The 23,280-nt window shown below is 38.8% G+C and overlaps 1 protein-coding gene across 1 annotated transcript in view; it reads right to left on the bottom strand.

Annotated features, from left to right (window-relative positions):
• Positions 1 to 8,914: 8,914 nt before the first annotated feature.
• KIAA1549L (KIAA1549 like) overlaps positions 8,915 to 23,280 on the bottom strand; it is a 98,210-nt gene continuing 83,844 nt past the window's right edge. The window contains exons 18-22 of the mRNA XM_042882640.1: positions 21,883 to 22,230; positions 16,664 to 16,761; positions 15,488 to 15,633; positions 12,479 to 12,630; positions 8,915 to 9,633 (exon numbers count right to left, since the gene is read on the bottom strand). Coding sequence (XP_042738574.1) covers positions 9,352 to 9,633; positions 12,479 to 12,630; positions 15,488 to 15,633; positions 16,664 to 16,761; positions 21,883 to 22,230 — 1,026 coding nt within the window. The 3' untranslated portion in view covers positions 8,915 to 9,351. The remainder of the gene's footprint in view (positions 9,634 to 12,478; positions 12,631 to 15,487; positions 15,634 to 16,663; positions 16,762 to 21,882; positions 22,231 to 23,280) is intronic.

The raw sequence follows: 23,280 nt of genomic DNA, 5'->3' as shown, positions 1-23,280 counted from the left end.
TGAATGCTGCCTGGCAGAATTGCCTGCCCTGAATATTCAGTGCTAACATACACAAGGCAGGGACATCAAGAGCAGCACTTAATTCTAGAAATTCCAGCCTCTCTGGATTGCTTGGGTTACTGACATCTACATAATGAATGTAAGTCAATTGGAGGCGCTCATCAGGAAGAGTTTCTAGCAGCCAATGAGCGGAGCACTTGGCCTTTCTAAGGAAACATCGAATGATTAACAACACAAGTCAGTTAAAATATATTTGCAAAATAGGCTGAGATTTTGGTCTATCTTGAGAAAACACAGAGCAATCCCTTGAGCCAATTTAAGCACTCAGTGACAACTTAGATATATATATATATAACAGTATCCTAACTACGCCATCTGTCCAGAACCATAGCAGTGATATATGTTAGAATCTTCACTTCTATGTTGGGAAGATCCTTTCCTACCTCTTTTTGATTCTGAAACCACAAGGGAGAGGAAAGGGAAGATGTCTTCCTTGTAGAAAATGAACTTTTTATCTCAAATTTCTTGCGCCACAAATCACACAAACCGTCCAACACACATACCTGTATTTTCTTTTCTCATTTCACTTCAGGCTGATAGCAAATTAAACTTAGGCCTGAATATATACCTACGAAAACAACAGAAACTGAATAATAAAAAGACGACAACAAACAGGAAATGAAAGCAAGGACAAAAATTTACAAAGGAAACAGAGGATTACAAGATGTCCTCAAAATCACTGTGTTTGCAGATTACTCTTCTGCTCACCTCTGGAAGGCAGCAAATACATCTCTTCAGAGAGAGCACCACTGCTGCATTTCACTATTTTATCCTCTGGAGATTTTTAAATTCCCTCCCTGTCCTTTGCCAGGTTCACCCCTGAGAGCACGACTGATGGTATCTCTACACAGGCCCAGAAGTCTGGCTGGTTCAACCAAAAGGCGTGCTCATGCTTAAAGGCAGCTGATCTACAGAAGAGGACACAGCAGGAAGAATCACTAAGTAGCAACATAGATTTTAAGACATCTTTTATTTAATGTGCAAAGTTGCCAAGAATTAACATGTACAACTTCAACTAAGCTATTGCAACTAACATGAAAAAAAACTACGCTACACAGAGATAAACTTCATTTCTGGAATCACCCTACACTTAAGAGTACAAACAAAGCCAGTTGGTAATGACCCAGAACATCTGAATTGTCTCCTCCTTAGTGATAGGTAAAATTCAAATTCGGGTACAGACAACTTTAGTAATTGCAAAAGGAACCAGCTCTTGGAGATCTCCTTTCCAATTGCATAATATAAAATATTAAGTGATTATTTTTCTTCTTTTTCAGTTTAGTCTTTAGACATGGCTTTCCAAATCACTCTCACTTCTGCAACTCTAACTGACTTTAGAAACAACCTAATATAAGCATGTCCAGCTGAAACACACTTAAATATTTTAGTTATTCTCAGATGCAGCCATTACAGTTTAGTTGAATCAAGCTGTGAGTAACAAAGATAACGTGGATACTTGTAATAATGCAGAGCCGGTCCTTTCTGTAACTCAAAGACGCAAGAGAAGTTCATGTCATCAATGTGAGATGTGCTGCATGGGGAGTGACAATTTATGTATTTGATATAGCACCTCTGTAAGAAAAAAAAAAAAAAGTAGAAGCTGTTGTTAGAAAGTCTTCCTACAGTATGCTGAAATAGTATCAAGAGGTTTTTATTCCCTATATTTTAATGCTGCCAAAGGATTGGATAACCTACAGTCCTGACCAATTACCAAGCTGCATGAAATAATAAACAATGGTTCATACTGACGTGTCAGCTTCCGCTCCAGGGTTCCACTGTTCCTAACCTTATCAGTTAGATGAGCCCCTCACGAGCAAGGTGAGGAGGGGCAGCACCTTCACCATGCTTTAAAGATAGCAATGCTGAGGCACAGCCAGATTACGTGCTTTGCCCAGGACCAAGCCAAAACTGGAAAAATGACAACTGAAGTCCAAGTTCCTAATTTCCAGTTATCCATAACCAGCTACTACCCTGTCTTCGCACAATTGCAAGATACTTAAAATGGTTAAACCACTGTGAGAATATTGGATCAATCCCACTCTCCTTGAAGCAAATGTTTTTTCAGTAACTTCAATGGAAGACTACCAGTATTCATGTCACCATAATGACGCTGTCAGCATCACACAGTGGTAAACAGGACAAAGCCATGCAGCGTCACAGGTAATTAAAAATGGCATTACGTACGTTAGTCAATACCTCTGTCACCCCTGCTGTACCTCAACAAGCTAAAGAGTGCAGCTGTCTGACAACAGTAACACAAAAGCAAAATTCAAAATACACAGATGCAGAGAAAAAAAACTGCTGAATAAAAATGGAGAGTCAAATAGGGCAGGAATATCTGTGCTGTTCACACTGCCTTAACTAGACCCAAAGAACTCCTCAGAACAGCTCCTCCAAGGAGCTCTTACTGCTGGATTGCTCAGTCCTAAACCAACATCCATGCCTTGGTAAGATGAGCTCCATTTCATTTTCTCTATCTAATTTGACCTTGAGTACAATATGAAGAACTCAATACCCATACAAAAGCTTTGTTGGCCTCCCCACCATAGGGAGTAATATTAAAATTAATTTATCTGGAGTAATTAATTAATCTGGAGTTTTTTTGTTGTTGTTTGTTTGCTTTACTGTTAGCAGTGTTGAAATCAGTAGATAAAGGAAAAGGCAAAGAATAAACTTCAATTTTCCTTCCATTTGTATCTCATTCATAATTCTGAAATAGAATACACTCTTAACATTTCTATTTTAACATTTCTATTTTTCTACTGCCTTAACAAATAACGAAATTAAAAGCTAACAAAATACATAAAATTGATTCCAAGCAGTTAATTTCAGAGTCTTTGCTCCCCCATAGTTATCAGTCCCTAAATACTTGGTGTCCATTCACTACTGAAACAGGTGATTTAGTATCTGTCCCTCACTACAGTCACTTGTATCTAAGATGCTACTAAATGCCTGGCATAGGCTGCTGTATTCTGCTGCATCACATCTCAAAGTATGCACTGGTGAACATGATCTAAAAGCCGCTGAATCGCTGTAAGAATCCAGAGTGAAGAACCCACACGTTTCGGTTTTAATAGCTTAAGAAGTTAATCACATATGCAGACATTCTTTTGTCATTCCAGGTGACACTGGAGCCTGCAAAGAGTCAGTACTCCTTGCCAGGTAGACTTAAACACCAGTGTGTTACACCATGTTGAGACACTGCTTTACAGAGCATAGAAATGCACTGTGCCACAGCTGAAGGATAAACTCTGGAAAAATAAAATCACCTCCTCCATAAATATCAAGCTGAGTGGAATTAACTTTCTCTGTTGTTTACAATTCTTGGGCCCCATTATTGCCTCGTATGTGTACTTGCAGTGTTACAACACTGTTTACAGATTACAGTACATTTTCAAGTTATTCAAATTAATACCATCAAGCTTGGAAATTGAAAAGTTCAGGCACTTCTTAAAATAATTATTTTTTTATCAAATGCAAAAGAATGAAATCAGCGAAATATCTCTTCATGGTATTTGTAATTATTCTCAATACATCTGCTGGCTATTTGGCCACCTAGCAACTTAAAACATATTTCTTATCCACCTCAGAGTCCCACTAAACTCCCTGTCCCGACTCCCACGTGTCTTATGCAGCCCTGACCAAGATTTTCCTGGATAACAGGAATCCCCATGTGTGCAGTTTTCTGACTGCTTTCCATCCACAGGGCACTGCCAAACATTTTTGACACAGCACGCAGAATGCAACCAATACTTCTGATGAAATAATAATCAGTGTTCAATACAGTTATTCTCAATAAGACACTGCAGACACGCCTTTACATCTTGGCCATCTTGAAACTTCCTTCTAAAGAGCAAATCAGTACCCAGTTCATTTACTGACCCAGATAAATATCATTTCCACAAGTAAACTTTTGCATTATTTATTTACAAGACAATGGCAACAGTTCATAAAAGCATTCTCAATGAGTGTTCATCCTCATTTTGCATTCCTACACTTTTAAAATGGGGAAAAATAAATAACTATGAAGTATTTTGATAAGCAAAAAATAAAATCTTACACAGTCCTGGAGTTACTGCCAAAAGAATTAACGCATGAAAAGAAAGTCTAGCACAGAAAGCTTAAGTAATCATTTGACATACTGAATCCATATAGCCCTGTTTCAAAATCTACACTATGCTTGTAAATAACATAGCAGAGAAGCTTGAGCTGATTTGTTGCTTTTCCAACTTGCATTGTTTTAAATAAAATGCTCAGTAGATCAGCAGCGCACATGGAGACATCACAGAGAACTAGGCAGATGCACCTACCCCCATGTACTTATTTTAAAAATTACACGTTATTTAGTCAAAAAAGCTGTATGTTTGTATTCTTTCAGAAGTGAAGTTGAGGGGAGAGAGGAAATAACTGATCCATGAGATACATTAATAGCATACTGAGAAGAAGGCTGCTGTTTCCCTGCACCCACTGTGACAAGTGGGCCATCCTATTTCAGCAGACCAAGCTTTCCTGTTTTACAAAGCCCTTATAAAAGAAAAAAGACTGATACTATCAGTACGCTAACACATTGTCTGAACATCTACCCAAATGGTGTACTAAAATCTATGTAAGACGACCAACAACTTGGTGTTTCATTATGAGAGCTTACTCCAAGTAGCTGGAAAGCAGTCGTGAATTTTGCCAATTTTTCAGGTGGGGCTACACAGAATAAGCACAAAGGAGTGGAAGCCATGACTGACACACTCTCTTGTGGTAGAATGAGTTTTAATTTATACTTATTGGTCATTAGCACTGAAAGCAATAAACCTTTCCAAGGAAAGCTGCTTTAAAGAATCATTTTCCAGTAGGTGTGACTTATCAAGCATCAGAAGAAGTCTTTGGTCTCGTTGACAGGCTATTAGAACTGTTAATTACCTGTTAATGTTCTTCATACTGTCTCACACTTGCTCTTTTTATCCAATTGCACGTCAGTGAGAAATGGAAAGCCACTGAGATATGCTTATGTACATTAAAAACACGATCAAGACCATCACTGATTTACAGTAACCTTGTTCCACCACACTCAGATCTGCATACACACGGGCAGGATGTGCAAGGTCAGCTAAATGAAGCAACTCCTTGTGCCAGCTCCAAAAAATATCATTGCTCTTAAAGTTCCCTCAGTCTCCTAGAAGCAAGCACTGAGTTGTCATATTTACAACGCAGGCCTGAAAAATATACGTTCAAAAGTAATTCATCCTTTACAGACATCTTGAACTGTGCCAAAAATTGCAATTAGTTTTTATGTACCACCCCTTAAAGGAGACAGAGGCCTCACTTCAGTTCTACTACTGACTTCATTGCTGCTTTCTCCACCTGCTTTGCATTTAATCTTCCTCACATTCACTTTCCTCCATGCCTCCCCTTATTAAAAGTCAGTGTGGATAAAAAATAAAGATCACTTATGACAATTTCCCCATTTCTATACAGGATTTACATGCGCTTCTATCTACAGAATATTATCAGATACAAAAGTTGTTCATATTTCTGCGGTGTGTTTGACCTCCTCACAAAAGTATACTTTTCTTCAAAAACAACTGCCAAAGAATGCCCTCTTATCCCCTTAAAGTGACTCTTCTACTCATGCCAATAAAACACTACACACAGTATATGCACTTACAGAGTGGCCATTACACACCTACTGAGAAATAATTCTACACATGTTTTACTTGCAGACGTTTCTAGTAATGATTTACAAATCTGGATACAACTATTGGCTTGAACATCAACATGTCTGTACACAGAAAACAATATTTTCACCTTAACATTTGGCAACATTTTAAAGAAAATTGGGGCACTTAGTAGAAAAGTGAACATGACAGGAATACAGTCTGATGAGATCATAGCATTAAACAGGTATACTTTCTTTTTGGAAATCAATACTGAAAAACTATATATACTCTAATTGTAGCCATACAAAATGTTTATTATTTTACAAATTATTTGTACACTATATTTTCACTTTATCATTGCTTTGTGCTCAGACAGTATAAATATTACAGCATGTTTTTCTTACACAGGAATGTCCTTACTGTCTTGGTATAATCTTACTTTGTACGTCAAAAAAATACAGAAACATATTACAAATAAGATAGAAAGCCATTATGAACGAAGAATGTAAAACGCCTTTGTGAATAAAGTGCACCACAATGGTTTCAGAGGGATGATTCAGGGGATATTCAGTAGACTGCACATCATCAGTACAATGCCAAACAAAATTAATTTTTGAAGTCTAAACAGGTCTTCCTCAGTTGTATGAAGAGTACTTGGTTTAACTTCATGGGAATAGTTTGTCTTTCTAGAAGGTTGTTTAAGAGGTTCTTCTGGTGTTAGGGTTTTCTATTTTGTTCATTTTGTTTGCATATGGGCATTCACACCCTGTACCATGCATGCAATTTCCAAACTTTTTCATTTTCAGTATGGCAGATAGATGCTAGGCTTTACATTAACACACTTTCTGATGGAACTACTAAATCACTGAAGTCGAAGAATGGGTACAGATTTACAAACAGAGCTAAGTGTCCCAAAAATGCTGTTTAGATCTGGTACATCCTACCTCCTCTGACTCTTTTGGGGATACGTGGCATCATGAGCTTTCCCAGTCTGCAGGGCTGCTGCTGCTTCCACACTTGCAGCTTTAAGATAACCCTGCAAAACTCGAGTCAAAGACACAAATTTATTTCATAGGGTATTTCACTCCCATTGCATAGAAGGGCCTATCTACATACAAAATTTCACCGGAATAACTAGAATAATCACTCAAAATGTAAGTTAATAAAGATGATGCCCAAAGCAGCTGACACAATTTAACGCAGATTTCCCTTACCAAGGCAGCTTAATCTGGTTATGAACCAGCTCAGGCTAAATAACTGTAAGCTGCTTTTAAATTGTGTCTGCACTTCTGTTACAGCAAATGAAAAATAAGCACAGGAGCGCTCAAGGTGATTCTAGTGAAATTTGCACGTTTGAACAAAAGCTAACAGAAAAGCTCAGCCTTGCTCACAGAGAGCTGAGTTCCCACTGAAGCCAAACAGAACTCACCACTTTATGGCATGCTGAGTTTGGCCCTTTATTTTTAAGTTACTTTAAAACACAACATTTTTAGGCAGCTATTAACACAAAAAGACATTTGGATGTCTTGTATTACACGGATTAGATCAGTATTAATTAGCTGACAGGTAAATGAGATGATAGCCTGTCTTTAGCAAACTTGTATTTACACAAAAGATCCAGTTTCTTTGGTTGCTCAGTGTCCAAGTCACCCAAATGTGTATTTGTGTATTCCAGATGCTGCATGTTAATATTGATCATTAAAATTATTTATCTGTTTCTGTTTTTTGTTTTCTTGGGGTTTTTTTTTTTGCACTTGGTTTATGGAAATTTTCCGACTATTGCAGACCAGTCACTTGTATAAACATACAGCAAGTATATACATTGAGATTACAAAAATACATTTTATTTATATTTGATTTTTAAATCATAAAAATGAAATTTCACAATAGTTTAAAGATCAGCTAGCATTCCTAAAGATTCTGCAATACCTCTGAGGTCTCAGAGCAGATGTCAGTATATTCTAGGATAACTATATATCATGATCTCTAACAGGGTTTATTATATAATCATTTGGGGGAAAAAAATAGTGCTGTATTAAAAGTTTGTGCTTCATCAGTTTCTTCCTCTTTCCCCTGCTCTAGTCTCATACCTCTCATTTTACTGATGGCCAAAAAGCTAAACTAAGCTCTCTTTCTCACCTTGGTAAAGACCAAAGAAATTAAAGAAAATGAAATGATCAAACAAAATAACATAGGCAGTTGAGAAGAACTAAATAACTTAATGAAATGAAGGACATTACCTTTAACTCCAGTTGACATCAGACATGCCCAATACAATGTATTTTGCAACAACTTCATTTCCCAAAGCTAGTGGCCAAAGGAACTGAAAACAATTGTTCATCATCTCCAACTATTCTGTACAACTGCAAAAGACAAACTACTGTCCTATTCAACTGGTCTGATTTTCTTTCGGGATTGGATTCATACAATAATGCAGTTTAACTATTAGTTATTTTTATCTTGAGCAATGTACAGTCAGCATCATTTCCAGAAATGCCCTCTTGTTTCAAAGCACGCCAGTGTTTTTGTTAATCCATTTAACCGTATTCTTATTTACATGTTAATATAATAATCAGGTCCTCTACATTCAGAACTTCCTACATGTGTATGCACTGTTCCAGACTGATCAAGATCAACTGTGGCTTCAGGTAGCAATTCAGTAGATAGCATTATTTGAGAAAGAAAAAAAGCACTGTGTCAAACAGCAGTTGTCTTGTACAAGCAGGTGTATTCACTATTCCAGGTTGGAAAGGCTTGCTCAAAGGTCTCATGTTTACCAGCTTCACATGCATTCAGAGTGAAAAGCCTGAATATAGAGCAAACACAAATAACCTTTTTTCATTTCTCCTGGAAACTTCTAGCACCAGTTTCCTTTGTTAGCTCTTCACAGATTGTGCTCTCTCACATAGAAAAAATCTCCTCCATAACTCATCAGTGGCATTCATGGACAAGGTAACCATTAACTATCAAAATATCGTTAGTCTCCTCACAGTCTTCTCTTCTTTCACTTCTTTATACTGTAAATAGGATGAAAAGAATTGGGGCTATTCACAGGACATTTATTAGTATTACTTACTCATCTCAGATTCTTTTGGTATGGTTACAGTCTCTAGAATGAAAAGGCTGCAGTGACGCAGATAAATTCAATCAACATTCCTTGCACAATGTCCCACAACAAAAAATTAATGTGGCTGCCATGCCTACCATGGCCTTTAGCTTGCTACTTTCCATCCGTTTTCTTCTTTAATCAAAGAAATAAGGTTTTGACATGTAGAAGACATTTTCTTCAGCAGCTCTGTATTTGGGCCTGCAACTGAAACATTGCATGGCACTGACATGTACAGCAGCATCTCTAGCAGTGATGGGTCACAGTATGAGTGCCAAGTGACAAACACTCGCATGTGATCAATATTATCCATTTCAAAGAGTTACCTGGCAGCATTTCCCCAGCTGGCAAGGAGAATACATATCTTCAGGGTCCGGCTGCTCTACTCTAAGTCATTTCATAGTGTTGACTGTTCAGATGGAGAAAAATGCCATCACTTTGCACAATTCACTGCAGGTTTATAAGTGAGAATTAAAGAGGTCACTTTCTTGGCTGCTTCAAGTTACATGATACAAACGCTGTGCACAAAAGACATTAAACCTGGAACTCAAACATATCTGTTTGCTTCTTGGCCAGTTTAGCAACTTCTTCTCTTATTGCCTTTACTAAGGCAGCTGTAGAAATGTTGGTGAGAGGAGCATCGGATGGGTCGTTTTCTGTCAGGCTCTGTTGAGAAGCTGTGGCAGAGGGCAAAGGAGCTTGTTCCAAGCTGGGATGCATGCTTGCTGATTGGCTGTATTGGCGAGGCAGTCGTGAAGGAGAATTGTGTTGGTAGCGGGGCCTTGGATAAGCCTCGATGTATCCAGGGAGCGGAACCTGTAGAGCATCGTAATTACACCAAATTATACAGAACAATTTATCCTTAGTGCTGCCTGGCAGGTAACATAAACCTCCACGGGGTAGAATAAGATGGACAGATAGGAACCTATAACGGGAATGTAAACTCTACATCCTGAAGTGTCAGCTGACAAATGTGCATCTTTGCATGTGCCATTTAAGCACACACATCAGTAAGACAGGTACTCAACTCAGTGTGGCAGCACTGAACGACTAAATTTATTGTCACTGTAAAAAAACCAAGGAGGAGGCTTTTCTGAAAGCATCCTCTCTTAAGTAGCCAGCTCTGCTGTACTTCAGGACTCTGAAAACCCAGTACAGAGGAATCTTCTGACCTGCAGCAATTAGGGGGGCTGTTTAGTCCTTGTGACTAATTTTCCTTCACAAATCCACGATACCAGTTTTCAATTCACAGTAAACTTAAGTTCTCATTTTTTTTAATGCAGCAAATAAAAATAGCATTCATTTATATTTTGCAAAAGTCTAGAAAATAGATAGCTACAGCCCTCCATGTTAAAAGGTTTTATGCTGTGACAGAAGGCAACCCATAACATATTACTAGGACAAGATAATTTCTCCTTGAGGAAAAATCCACCAACTTATTACCATAATCCACTCCAATGAACAGGAAGAGAAGTCCAGTGATGTTTATTTTGAACAAGATGGCTGATAATACCACATTTACCATAAGGTAGCCAATAAACTACCACTGCATTTAAGCACTGAAAAGTTAACTGACTAATTTATATCACTCTAATTGGGAAGAATACATGTTTTTAGCTTTTCAAATGCACTAAAACCTTGCACAAATATGTAATACAGGCTGCCTGGCATGTGTCTCACACATTCAGTGTGGTGTGATGACAGACACAGGGAACAAGCATGGTATAAAAGTGACAAATGCAGTTGCCTCTTTAGTTTTCTCCATAGATTATCCAGAAGACAAACATTTTGGCAGCACAACACATGAACATACCACTAGAGGCCACCAGGTTCCTACTTTCACTAAGCAGTATCTATCAATTTGGAAAATAAATGCATTTCCCTTCTCTCATAAGGCTTAGTGCTTCAATACTTACCTTTGAATTGAAAAGCAATGTTTAAGGAAATTAAGCTTACAGGACAACTCCCATTTCACCTGCCACCTTGGTGTTTAATTTACAACCCAGTTAGTGGAAATGCATGTGAAGTACAGCACCTCATTTTTAAGTCTCTGCTCTTCCTAAAGGAACTGAAGTGCTTGTTGTTTTGTTTTTGTTTGGTTTTTTACATTTCTTTCCTTCCTTCTGTTATATCACAGAAGGGCTAAAAGTCTGGATAACAAGAAGTCGTTTAAACCTCTGTAACAGATAAGTTGAAAGGAAAATTCATTTCCTTTGAATTCTATAATGTCACAGTTAATTTTCAGACAGCTTCTCACCTCCCTCTCCATCCCTTTGTGCACACAGCAGAAAGGAAGGCCCACTGGCACTATGTGCTCTTCTCATCTCTTTCTCCTTCTAAACGAAGGAAACTGGGGGTCAGAGCCTTGTTTTCCAGTTTAGTCTGGTTTGTTCTCAGGCTTGACTTTTGACAGGTGATACCTGATTCTTACTTCATGGGACTGAAGCTGAGATGCAAAAGGGAAAAAGAACATACAAGCAACAAAGTACTTTTCCCATTTTGTTGGTTTTTTTTTTTCTTCTTAATGAAGAAGTTCTAATTGAAGTTCAGATACAAGTATGTCTCTTGAATCTACTAAATGTCAGTAGGGTTACAAACAAAAATACATTTTTAACAAAGATTTTCTGAGCTTTCATTCTGGAAAGGCAATCTGTATGACTTCACAAGCCTTCAGCTGTCGGGAGCACACCATCAGATACAGTTTGTATATGAATATCCTTTTTCTTGACAGTTCAGACTACAAATTCAGACTTGCATCTGAGAATCAAATTGAATTCTTTTCCTCTTATACATCAACAGCAGTCATGAAGATCTGGCACAAAAGAGCTGTCCTCAGGAACATCTATATGACCTTACTGTCTCTTGCTTAGTTGCTCCAAGGCAACTATTTGTCTCCAAGTGCAGTTCACTAAAATATTCTGTTCATTATCTGCACAAAGAAATAGAATCCATCTCCCAGTTTAGCTGAATTGGTTCTGCATAAACATTAGAATTAAGCTCAAGCAAAAGAGTCAATCCTGCATTTTTTTTTCCTTAGTAGCATTGAAGTTAAATGTCTTAAAAAAAAAAAAAGCCCCTAAGTGATAGAATTTGTTTCAGACATGATGAACTACTGCAATTCATTTTAGGATCTCAGTTTCATTTCTTTGAAATGCGAGTATACTTCAGACTAACAATTGGATCTGTCCAAGGGTAGAATTGTGCAATTAATTATTTAGTTTAAGATCTGTCACTCCCAGCAGAAACGCTGCACAGCAGGGCTGTGGCAGAGTTGGGAGCTAGTATCTGGGAGTGAGGCTGTCTTGAGAGAAGTCTTCAGGGTAGAAAGATGTTCCCCAGCTTTCAAACAGCATAAAGCCACTTCGTGAAACAACAGCATCACTCACTGCCTACCAAATATTTAAGCTCTGTCTTGGGGAAAGAAAATTGTATCTGTCTCACCATCTTTGAATGGGTGCCAGCCTCTAACTTACTGAATGATGCTTACAGTCCACTGTATGGACAGATAAATATCTGTATCCTCTCACAAAGATCCTCACTGCTAGAGATTATTCCCATTCAGGAAGTAATCACCCTGCTCAGATTCTTTGCTGATGCTTAGCATCACTCAAGACATCTTTTGTGTAGAAACGCACATCATTAGAAAAGTTAGGATACTTACTGAGTCTGCCCACTGCCCTGGTAATTCATTTTCCCCAGCATAGGGCATCCAAGCTTGGTTCCTATATGCTGTGGGTGGTGTTGGGATAAAATAGCCTGTGAAGCCAGGTCGGTTTGCTGCTGGTATGGCAAACACTGCTGGTACTGTATTACCTATTAAAAAAATGACATCATATACAATTAGCAACCTATCTTTTAAGTTAAAAATTAGAAGATGTTACTTATGAAGTAGATGTTCAAGGTTTTGTTTTTTTTTTTTTCCCCCCAGTGAGAACATGATCACCATTGGTTGGATGCAAGACTCCAAGTAGCCAACTACACATCTTTATAATGGCAGAAAATACTGGAGAAAACAAGATTGGCAGTTGTCCACATAGTGATGCACAACCGTTAGATAAAGATATGAAGACTTACTCCTAAGGACTTGGATCCTTGTAATAACGACTCCTCCTAAAGCTTCAAATCATTCCAGAAAAAAGGGTTCATTTTCCTTTTGTTTCCTTGTATTCAATTTTTAGCTGCTGTTACCATGGGTTTCAGAGGGTTTGCATCTTTCTTTTCAACAGCAGGCTACAAAGCATTCAGTTTAAATTTATATTTACACTATCCTAATGTCTCTAGACACAAGACCTACAAAACTGAGTGATACCTTTAAAAGGCTGTAATCTCAACTCCATCATAAAACTTCTATGCTTCCATTAAAAAAAAAAAAAAAAAAAAACAAAAAAAAAAAAAACAACCACCAAGGCTCTGCCTGCTCAACACATTTCCCAGCAACAGCCTATGACTGCAATGAATTATGCAGCTACCACTTATATAAATATTTCCAAGGAAACCTGCTGACATAAAATCTGTTTTCCTGTGTTTTCTTCAAGAGATATGCATAGGGATGTCCAGGAAGTTGTCTGTTAGAATGCCATGATCTTACTTGATGTTAAGTAGGAGAAAACAGCTTTCCCAAGACAAGGTTCAACCAGATCTCTGGATATGATTATATCTGCTCGTTAAGTCCTTCACAACAGAAGGTACTTCATTCTGCCATTACTGAGATTACACACAGTATGTAACTAGGCAGTCTAGAAGTCCACCATTTCCTCACATACTTCCACTATTTCTAGAGAGAAGCCATCATAATTCCACCTATTTGCCAAATTTAGAGTAAAGTACAATCTGCTTGCCTGGTAAGACTTCTTTCCACCAGTGCCTCTTGAGATAGAGATACAAACACCAGCATTTGCATCACTGGTACGCTGCAGCCTCATTCCTAAACCCAGAGGGGAAGAAAGCTCTCTACTGTCTTTACCACATAGCAAACAAAGCACGTGGATGGGATATTTTGAGTACTCAGTAATACACAGCCATGTATTTTAGTTTTAAGTTTCACAGAGTATAACAAAAATAAATCATTGATGCGAGAGCAGAAAAGCCAGTAAATGCAAAAAACACAATAAAAAGACAACTGAGCATCTTCACTGAGGAGTGATTAGCAAGGCTAACTTGTCCAAAGTATTCTTCAGACTTGTACTGAGAAGAAAGTGCTGCTCCTACAGATGACACAGCTTCTCTTCACCAAAAAAGCTCTTAATTTAACCACAGCAAAATGAGCAGTTATACAAATTGAACACTCAAGAAGCTGAAGTACTGTCTTACCCCAACTCTTACTGCAAAATCATTATTTTAAAGCTGATGTTGATGGGCTGCATGAGGGCAACGCTTGGTCATTTCGTGCCCAATCAGCATCTGCAGTATAGCCTTTCCACCTATTGATCTGATAAAAATTTATTTTCCAATTAGACATTAGAAATCCTCATGTGTTACACTTGCAGATTTCTCACAACTCTATCTTTCCCTGCATTAGAGCCATTTAAATGCTCTCTCCCACACGAGCCTTTCCTCCAGTTAATCCTAGAATAAATCTGGCCGACTCCACAGTGTACACTAAGGTCATTTTGTCTCTTCTGAAATGCACTCTTCAGTGGTAGCACACCATACCTATTCGTAACATACAGCAATAAAACCCCTGCATCACTGGAAATGACAGAAAGCTATATCACGCAGAACATTGCTGCAGTCACGACAGTAGAGTTCTTGGCAGCGTGGCATGCTTTATAGTTCAAAACACTTTTATATGAAAGGGTGGCATCTGCTCCTTTTAGACTCACGTTGAGGAAGGTACTGTGATAAGAATGTGTGCACAGTGGATCCTTCAAACCTACTGTATTTAATTAATTGGCGGCAGATATGCATTTTCACAGCATTATTCTCAGCAGATTTTGAATACAATGCAGATAACTCTCAATTACTTCTGAGAAAGATAAGAAAGAAATTATTTGCAGATTAGCAGTCATGTCTAATGAATCTGCCATTTACAAAACTGAAATGACAGTGTAAAATTTTTCTAATCTTGAAAGCCTTTTTCTACAGGTCTTCAAGAAAACATTTTGCCAATGAGAAGTTGCTTCCAGTCTTCTCTGACATTTGCTGGTGACAGCCTCTCTATGCAAGGCCATATTTGTTTAGACACATGACAATTGCTGTGTGTTCAGAGGTCTGCCAGAAAGCTGCCTCTTACCATTGAGCCCCATCAATAGTATAACTTGTGCTCTTGACAGCCAATAGCCTCTGTATCAGCTAGACAATCTCCCTTACAATTTGCACCAGATTTTTGGTGCAGATGAACTCTTCTACTGGACCTTAGTGGCTCAGAGTCCTGATAGGTAAGCCAGCAGAATGACATACTAGAACAAAGACCACCTGGTGGGGTCTTTTACCTTCAGAAACAACCATCTCCCCTTCCTTTTGCAGGATGAGCAATACAATGTAGCTGCTTCTGCATTTGCAAAGAGGCAGTCATTTATATATCCCCTTCATTTGTACCTGGAGAAATGCCCAATTCCTTCTTTCTCCAAATAATCGTGTGTTCTTACTATTTCTCATCAGCTCATTTACATGCAAAACAAATCACGCGGGTCTTGAAGTTGCAAGTTAGGTCTGCAGGTCTATTTCTCACCTGAGTGAAAAGTCGATTGATCAAGCGGGCCTACAGGCATTGGAGCTCTTGAACCAGGTGCATAAGATGCAGGATCGTGATGCTGGGCCTGATCCACCCCACTGGACTCTGGTATTCTCACTTTGCTGCCAATATCTGATGTAGACCTGAGCATTAGAAATGAAAAAAAAAAAAAAAAAGAAACATTTAACATCCCAACTATTGGACAGGACAGCTATATTTGCATCTATGAGCTACAGTATGACAAGCCTGCTAGGATTAAGCTCCCCAGTTTTACTGGATTTTCAAACAAATGCCTACGATACGCAGTACAAAAACCAGAGCTATACCACAGCTCATCAATACAAGATTATAGAAAACACAGGATGATAGGGTGTCACAAAGTAGTCTAAATTGCACATGGGAAATTCTAGCATCTCATGAAACGATGCGTCCCAGTTGATTTATAGCTTTACTGATTTATATTGATTTATAGCACTATAACATAGTAGTTATAAAACAATACGCCAGAAAAGAACCCATACTCCGAATATTTGGATGCAGCTAGCAGACACTCAGAAAAGTTTCCTTTCTTCTTAGTACTCTACAGCCTTTCTCAGTAGGCTTGCAGTGCCTTTGAATTACAGTTGGAACTCTGCAGTGTACAACAGCACAGCACTGTAGGCTAAATCAGCTCTTGCACCACAGAAGTGTGAAAATACCTTGAAATGCTTTTTATGGAGGAAGAGGCAGTATACACTGAGCTAAGAATCAGGCATTTACTCATACTTGGCTTTGTAAAGCAAGGTGTTAGATATCTGAAAGCTAGGTGGAAGCCCCCCAGACCCAGGATACTGATAACTTATCAGTATCACATTGCAGGTTGTTAGAACAGAGAACAGCAGGGTGCAAGCTATCTGCTGCACATCTGCTACACAACATTTCATTATGTACTGTGTGATTTGGAGGCAAGGATTTCCTAATTTTATTGAAAAAGATGAGCTAATAGAAGAGAATTTGCTGTTATTTCTTTCCTCTTGATGTTAAAATGAAAATAAAAATAGCATGTTTCTAATTCCATGAGTGTTTCTTTATTAACTGGATGGCTCACAAGTGCTACTTGAGGGTTTGTCTCGGTTCTTACAAAAAACTGTGGTTTTTAGAGTTCATATTGAGAACAAAGTAAAAGCTATCTACCTCCTGAGAGAGGCAACAGCCACAGGACCAGTTCTAGGAGGGACAGGAGGAGGAGGAGATCCCATCACCATCTCAGGAAGCTGAGAAAATCTATAAGCCTGTAGGAGAGAGAAATATTATCTGAAACACCAAGAGATCCATGTTCAAATTAAAAAGTAAATAACCTCAGAAATGAAATACTCGTTTCAAGCGCTGGCCAACTAGAGGCTATTATTCTATGGCACCACTAGTAATGGAATTTTATTAGAGAATTTACAAAGCTTGGGTGATTTTAGGATATGGAAGAAAACATGAACAAATGAGTTCACAAAGGCAAGGCAGTCTAATTAAAACAGAACTTATTAAACTCTCCCTTTGTGACACTTTCCACCTTGCTGGGAAAGTAGATCTGCTACAATTATGTGAGATTCCACAGATAATTTGGATTCAAAGGAAAAAAGATCTCTGAATTTTCACTTCATAGCATCACAGAACCCTTAGAGTTGGAAGGGACCCTTAAAGGCCATCTAGTCCAATTCCCCTGCAGTGAACATGGACACCATAGCTGGATCAGGTTGCTCACAGCCTGGTCCAGCCTGGTCTTGAAAGTCTCCAAGGATGGGACATTTTCCAAAAGTGAAACATTTTAAGGATTCATAAAACATTCTCAGAGTTTTTTCTGCCTGGTGAAATGGAACTGCCCACAAGCAATGCATTTTTCAACTTTTTTCAGCCCCAGTGAAATTAAAAGAAAGCTCTTCACAAAAACCCCAAGCTCTGTATCTTTCTAAAGCAATAACAATTCAAATTCTTTTGAAACAAAGTTCAGAGGAGCATGCAATCAGCTCACCAACTCACAAAATGGAGCATCTTGCTCATAGCTATTCTGGCTTTCATCCCTAACGCACGTGAAGGACCAGTAATTGTGTGCTGTGGCCTGTAGGACAAAACGCCCCTTCTAAATTCTTTGGTATGCTGTAAATTAGAGGTCACAATTTGGCTAAAAATGCTTAAAGGTAAGGGGGGGGGGGGGGGTAAATCAGTCTCTACAGTATTGACACCTGTATTCCACCTGTTATGCTTTATTTGTTCTTCATTATGCTTTTACTGACAACATTTCAGAGAAACAGAGATCAGAAAGAGAGCAAACTTGGGGGAGGCTGTGCAGTATCAAGAAATATGCATTCTGACAAAAACTAGCATCCAAAGTCCAACCGTGAGGCTTTGAACTACATGAGATGATTCTGCTTCAGTCAGAGACTCTGCTTCAGCAAACAGCAAAGAAAGCTAAAAACATGTTACCACGATGAGTCACCCTTCTCCTGCCTGTTGAAAGAGCCCACAGGATTTATACTATTAGCTCAGACTTAACACCTACATCTAGGTTTGAATTTGGCAATATAAATCCCACACTGAATTTCTAAAACCATTATCATACAGTAATCACCTTTACGTATCACACTTTCAGACAGTGTTCCAGTATGCTTTTTCTCTGCTGCAAAACTGGAAAAGATAACCTAACAAAAAGCTGACTTTTAATGCCAGCATAGCTAAGGGAAAAGCAATACAAACCAAGCATCTCTCTCCCACCTCTCATCCTTGTCTCTTTTAAATCAGGGTAGGGCCCCTCAAAGGCATGTCTTTGAAAATCATTTTTCCTTTCACGCCACCTATGATGTGTCTAAATATTCACTTTCACCACACTATAACATTATTTGAAGTATTTCCATCTCTAGGTGGGAAAAACTGAAAATGCAATAGCACATTTCCTAGCCAAGGGTGGGAAATACTGATTTTGATTTTTAACGAAATAAACGTACAGAACAAACAAAATGCTATTTGCATCAAAGTTTAATTTACATTTCTAATAACACTGGACTTGAAATGGTCTGCAATGCTTCTTTTGTACCTGAAAAGCTAGCAATGCTGAACTGAACACTTCCTTCTGGCTCCATAACCCTTTCATCCTACATCTTGCCCTCAGCATACATTTGTACTAAGCATGAAAGTGTTTTTTCCCCTATCTTAAAGGCACAGCATATGTTTCAGAGTGGTTGGTGACTCCAAATGCTACTGAGTACAACAGGGCTGATGGAGAGGAGCAGAGGCAGATATGGGTTTTCTCTTGTGTACTAATGCACATGTTTTGAAAAGTGGACATCAAATGAAGCTTTTTAAGATACCACAGTGAGTGCCTCACAAACTCCCTGCAACTCGCACTGAAAACGTGGAGAGGAATAAAATATGAAGTAGAAAATCCAAGCACTTATTTTGCTGCTTAAATAGGAGATGAACAATTTTGAACTAGTGGCACCGTGTCGCTAACAGCTGGGCAAAGGGAATCCTGTTAAAGTGAAAAATCCTATCAAAAGATTTGCTGTGCCTCACCAAGGGACTGTCCACTCTGGTGGAGAGCAGTCAGTTCTCTGCTGTGCTGAGCTTCCCCCAAAATAGTTATGACAAGGAACTCTAAGCTTTCCAGACTTTCTGTAAGATGTTATGCTGCAGTATTAGTTTTTTCCTACATGCAACACAAATAGAATAAGAATGTTTAGAGACTACAGAGGCATGTCTGTTGGAGGTTTAGATGAGCCCTTTGGTACTAGACTGACATGATTACAGAAACAAAGCAACTTCACTGAAACTTGTACGCTGCTAGAAAGCCAAGCAAACTAACTTACAAAAGAAGCACTCACATACAAACAAAAAAACATTAAAAAAGTGAAAACAAGCCAGCATATATGAAGATGTTGATTTCACAAGAAATTTGCCTAATTTTGTTCTTCAAAATGAAGGTGCTGAAGATTTTTGCTGTTTTTGCAAATTTGAACAGCAATAGTTTTGGCTTTGCACAAAAAAAATAAAAATAAAAATAAAAAAACTTTTATACAGGAGCATCCTGAAAAGATTCCAAACCCTGTTTTGTCCAAAAATGAGATCTTGTGTAATATGGAGTCGACAACAATTCCTGTTAAATTAATCACATTTCTAATTCAGATAGCACAAGTATCAGACTGCAGACCTCACACCACCCTTCCAGAGAGAAACATCAGTGAGTCTTTTTTTGGTTAAAACACTGAGAATCTTAAAAGCAAACCAGTGCAGTAATAACTACAGCTGAGCAAGAAAGCTGTAAGAATTCGGGTCCAGGAGACATATGACATATGCTTCAATCTTATTATTTATGCTGTATAAAAGTAGAGAATGCAAGTGTTAGAAATCTTATTCAGCACTTGTATCATCTACAAAACATCTCTGCAATAAATGCTGGCTTAAGTGCACTCAAATTACTGGAAAGACAGCGCGAGCTCCTAAAAGGTTGAGTGTAATGTACGGGCCATGAAGGCCCACATCTCGGAAAAGAGTGATGGGCTGAAGATCCTCATGCTTACATTGTACTTAGAAACCCACAAATAAAGCCAATGTCTGCATTTGTTCCATCTAACAAGGAAAATCTTAAATCCAAATTTCCAATCATAACGGACACCTTCAGTACACCAGCCACTTTACAGCTGCTCCACGGCCAGCCCTGCTGTACTCTGGCCCAATCAACTCCCTGGTGCCTCCCTTTTGAGCATCTGTCAGGATTACCAAACAGAGGTATCACAGGCAGGCAAACAGGTACTAAAACATCAAGAGCAGCAATTCTTGCATATTTTTCCTGCACACATCACTCTGCACGTACACTGCAAGTGGGTTTTTCTAATTGAAATCCTCCTTCCCCAATTGAGAACAAACAAGTAAACATTTCAGTTAAAGTACGACTTACATCTCAGAAACAGATTGGCAAAAAACTCTGAACTAACAACCTCTATCCAAGCACCATTAGCCTGCGACTATCCTACCCCACGGCAACCAGTTAAAATGTAAGTGTCTTCAGGGAAGTGCTTAACATTATCTTCAAGCCCCCAGAAAGATAACCAAGTGCTTTAAAGCCCAGAAAACAAGTAGATGATTGAGTTTGAAAATAGTGAAGCAATCACCAAAAAAGTATGGCAATTACATTTTCTTAAATCTCACTCCATATAATGATTTTCATTTCCTTTCAAAAAGTCTTTCTCAAGTGTCAAAGTAATTTGGATAGCTATTAACTGTCTCTTGAGCTTCTAATCGAATTCTAGCCATAAAATCCCATTATATGCCATATATGAAGTTCACTGTGGTAGTTTCAAAGGGCCAAAAATATCCCTTAGCATGATTTAAAATAGCACCAGCGTGAGCCTCCACAGGCAGTGCCACTGACTTTCACTTATGTTTAGAATAGTTCAGAAGCAGCATCCTCTAATGTACTTTTTACTGTCATGAGAAGAAGTCACAGTTACAGTTATTTTAAAGCGAGGACACTTTTTCTGCTTTATTCTCTTTTTCTAGGCATTTTAGGGGACTCAATTTGAAATGCATTATTTCAAAACAAAACAAATTATTTCTGACCCCTAAAATGCATTGAAATGAACAATGTAAATTTAATGCAGCTTCACCCCCCCCCACTGAGATGGATAGATACAGTTTCAGAGTAACAGTACCTTGGAATTCAGAGGTAGCTTGACCTACCAAGGATGCCCACAGCACTACTGCTATTGCTGTCTATATATCTACAAAATATTTATTATTTCTGTGAGATAAGAAATTGTTAGTTGCAAATTGAGGCGAGCAAGTGAAGCATCAAGAATGACCTACATAAGGTCAGCCGAGAAACCTGTGGCACTAAGCCATCTCTTAGTCCCACACCAACAGATATAACTGTAAGGCTGCCAATATCAGCCCACATTTCAGGTCATGCAGATTTTGCATTGCGCTTGGTTCCCTGGCTTGGGCTGATGTTTCTCACTGGTGGAATTTGTGCAGAAGCATTGGATGTTTCATGCCCAGATGTTTTAAAAAAAAAAAAAAAAAAAACAAACCACATTGCTTCCAAATATGCATTCAATCAACAGGAGACATGCAGACCAGTTCTTTATCCATTGAACAGTCCGGAGCTTAGTGCAGCCTATTCTTTCAAGCAAAACATAAATAAGGTCACCTTGCTGCTAAAACAGATTCTAAGAGTCTTCATGCAAGATATGGGCATGTGTAAAGACAGAGAAACATGCCCCACTACACAAACTTATTTACTGTAAACATGGCTTTATGCTTTGTTTTTAAGCATGAAAACGGGACTCCATCTTAAAAAGGAAAAATAAAGTTCTTAGAATAGAAATATCTTTATAGTATTAAAGCATACTGAAGAGAAGTTCACTTACTGGTCTTGGTAGACTGTACTGATACATTTCTGGTCTGTATGTGGGCACCCACTGCACACCCGCTCGAGGTCGGGTCATGGTACCAGGAGCGCTGGTCACCACTTCTGAATAGGGCAAGTGTGGTGCGGAGCTGTAGGCCTCCTGCCTGCTCTGTCCTCCGTGACCTGCAGAGGCCAGGCTGAAAGCCTCTTCCAAGAGCATATGCATCTGTTGTCGAACCTCATCAATGGAGGGCTGAGAGCTTAAAGTTGAGGTCTCTGAGTGGCCTTTGGCCTGACGGGACCTGGTGTAGCTCCGAGGCTCAGTGACACGATCAACATTTGTTTCTTCTATAATTTCAGGCTCAGTCTGTTGGATGGAGTAAAAGTACGTACACATAAAAGCTTTACAAGACAGCATTTCTGCCGCTTCACACAAAACATTCTCAAACACTGATTTAACATATGCAATGTCAAGACTTGTTACAGTATAGACACATGACAAGAATTTGAAAGAAATTACATCATGCAGGCAAGGATAATAGCCAGGGATTCAAAGACTCTTTCACATCCTTCATTGTTTGCAGCAAAAACTATCAGAGACGCTCTTGTAGCATATTAAATTGTTAAGGATTCACTTAAAAACAATGAGAATTAATGTTTAAATTCTTTTCTTAGTTGTTAGTATCAATGGGATACAACTGTACCAGGAGTACAGATCCCTAAATGGCACCATTACTATGAAGGACTGCATACAAGCGACTGCTTGTTTCAGCTACATGGACTGAGGTTCTTCTGTTTACTCACATACATTAAGGTTGCAGAAGATCTAAGGTTTAGGAGTTCTCCTGAAATTTCCGAACCTCCCCCTGTGCTTCCCCTCCTCAGGGAGCTGCAGAGAGCAAGGAGGTTGCCTCCTGGCCTCCTCTCTTCCAGACTGCACAACCCCCAGTGCCTCGGCCCCTCTCTCGAGGTACTCCCAGGGTCCCTTCTAAGATAATAACTGCAACCAAAGAAAAGCCTCTGGAATCATACTGTCCAACTGGATGATTAATAGCCATGCTTCTTCTGTTTCATTATAACCGTAAAAATATCAGCGAAAGGAATCCCACAAGAGACCTATTGGTACCCAGTGTTGAAATAAATCAGGCTTTCTGCTACAACCCCTTGGTGAAGCCACTACAACTCTCCTTGATTCTGTCCAGTAGAAGAATATAACGTCTAAAATAAATCATATGAATAACAGATTTTTAGTCATTGTCGACATTAAGCCAGCTTTGACTTATCAACTTAAAACTGGCACTAAGATCTGGGAGCAGACCGGTGACACTTCTGCTCAAGTTTTAAAATTCATGCCTATTTCCTCGTATCACTGCCTATTTCCTCGTATCACTGCCTATTTCCTCGTATCACTGCCTAT

This window comes from Lagopus leucura, unplaced genomic scaffold, assembly GCF_019238085.1.
Source record: "Lagopus leucura isolate 7727_CA_CO unplaced genomic scaffold, USGS_WTPT01 Super-Scaffold_100035, whole genome shotgun sequence".
Classification (NCBI taxonomy): Eukaryota; Metazoa; Chordata; class Aves; order Galliformes; family Phasianidae; genus Lagopus; species Lagopus leucura.
This window is presented reverse-complemented; position numbering and strand designations above follow the sequence as displayed.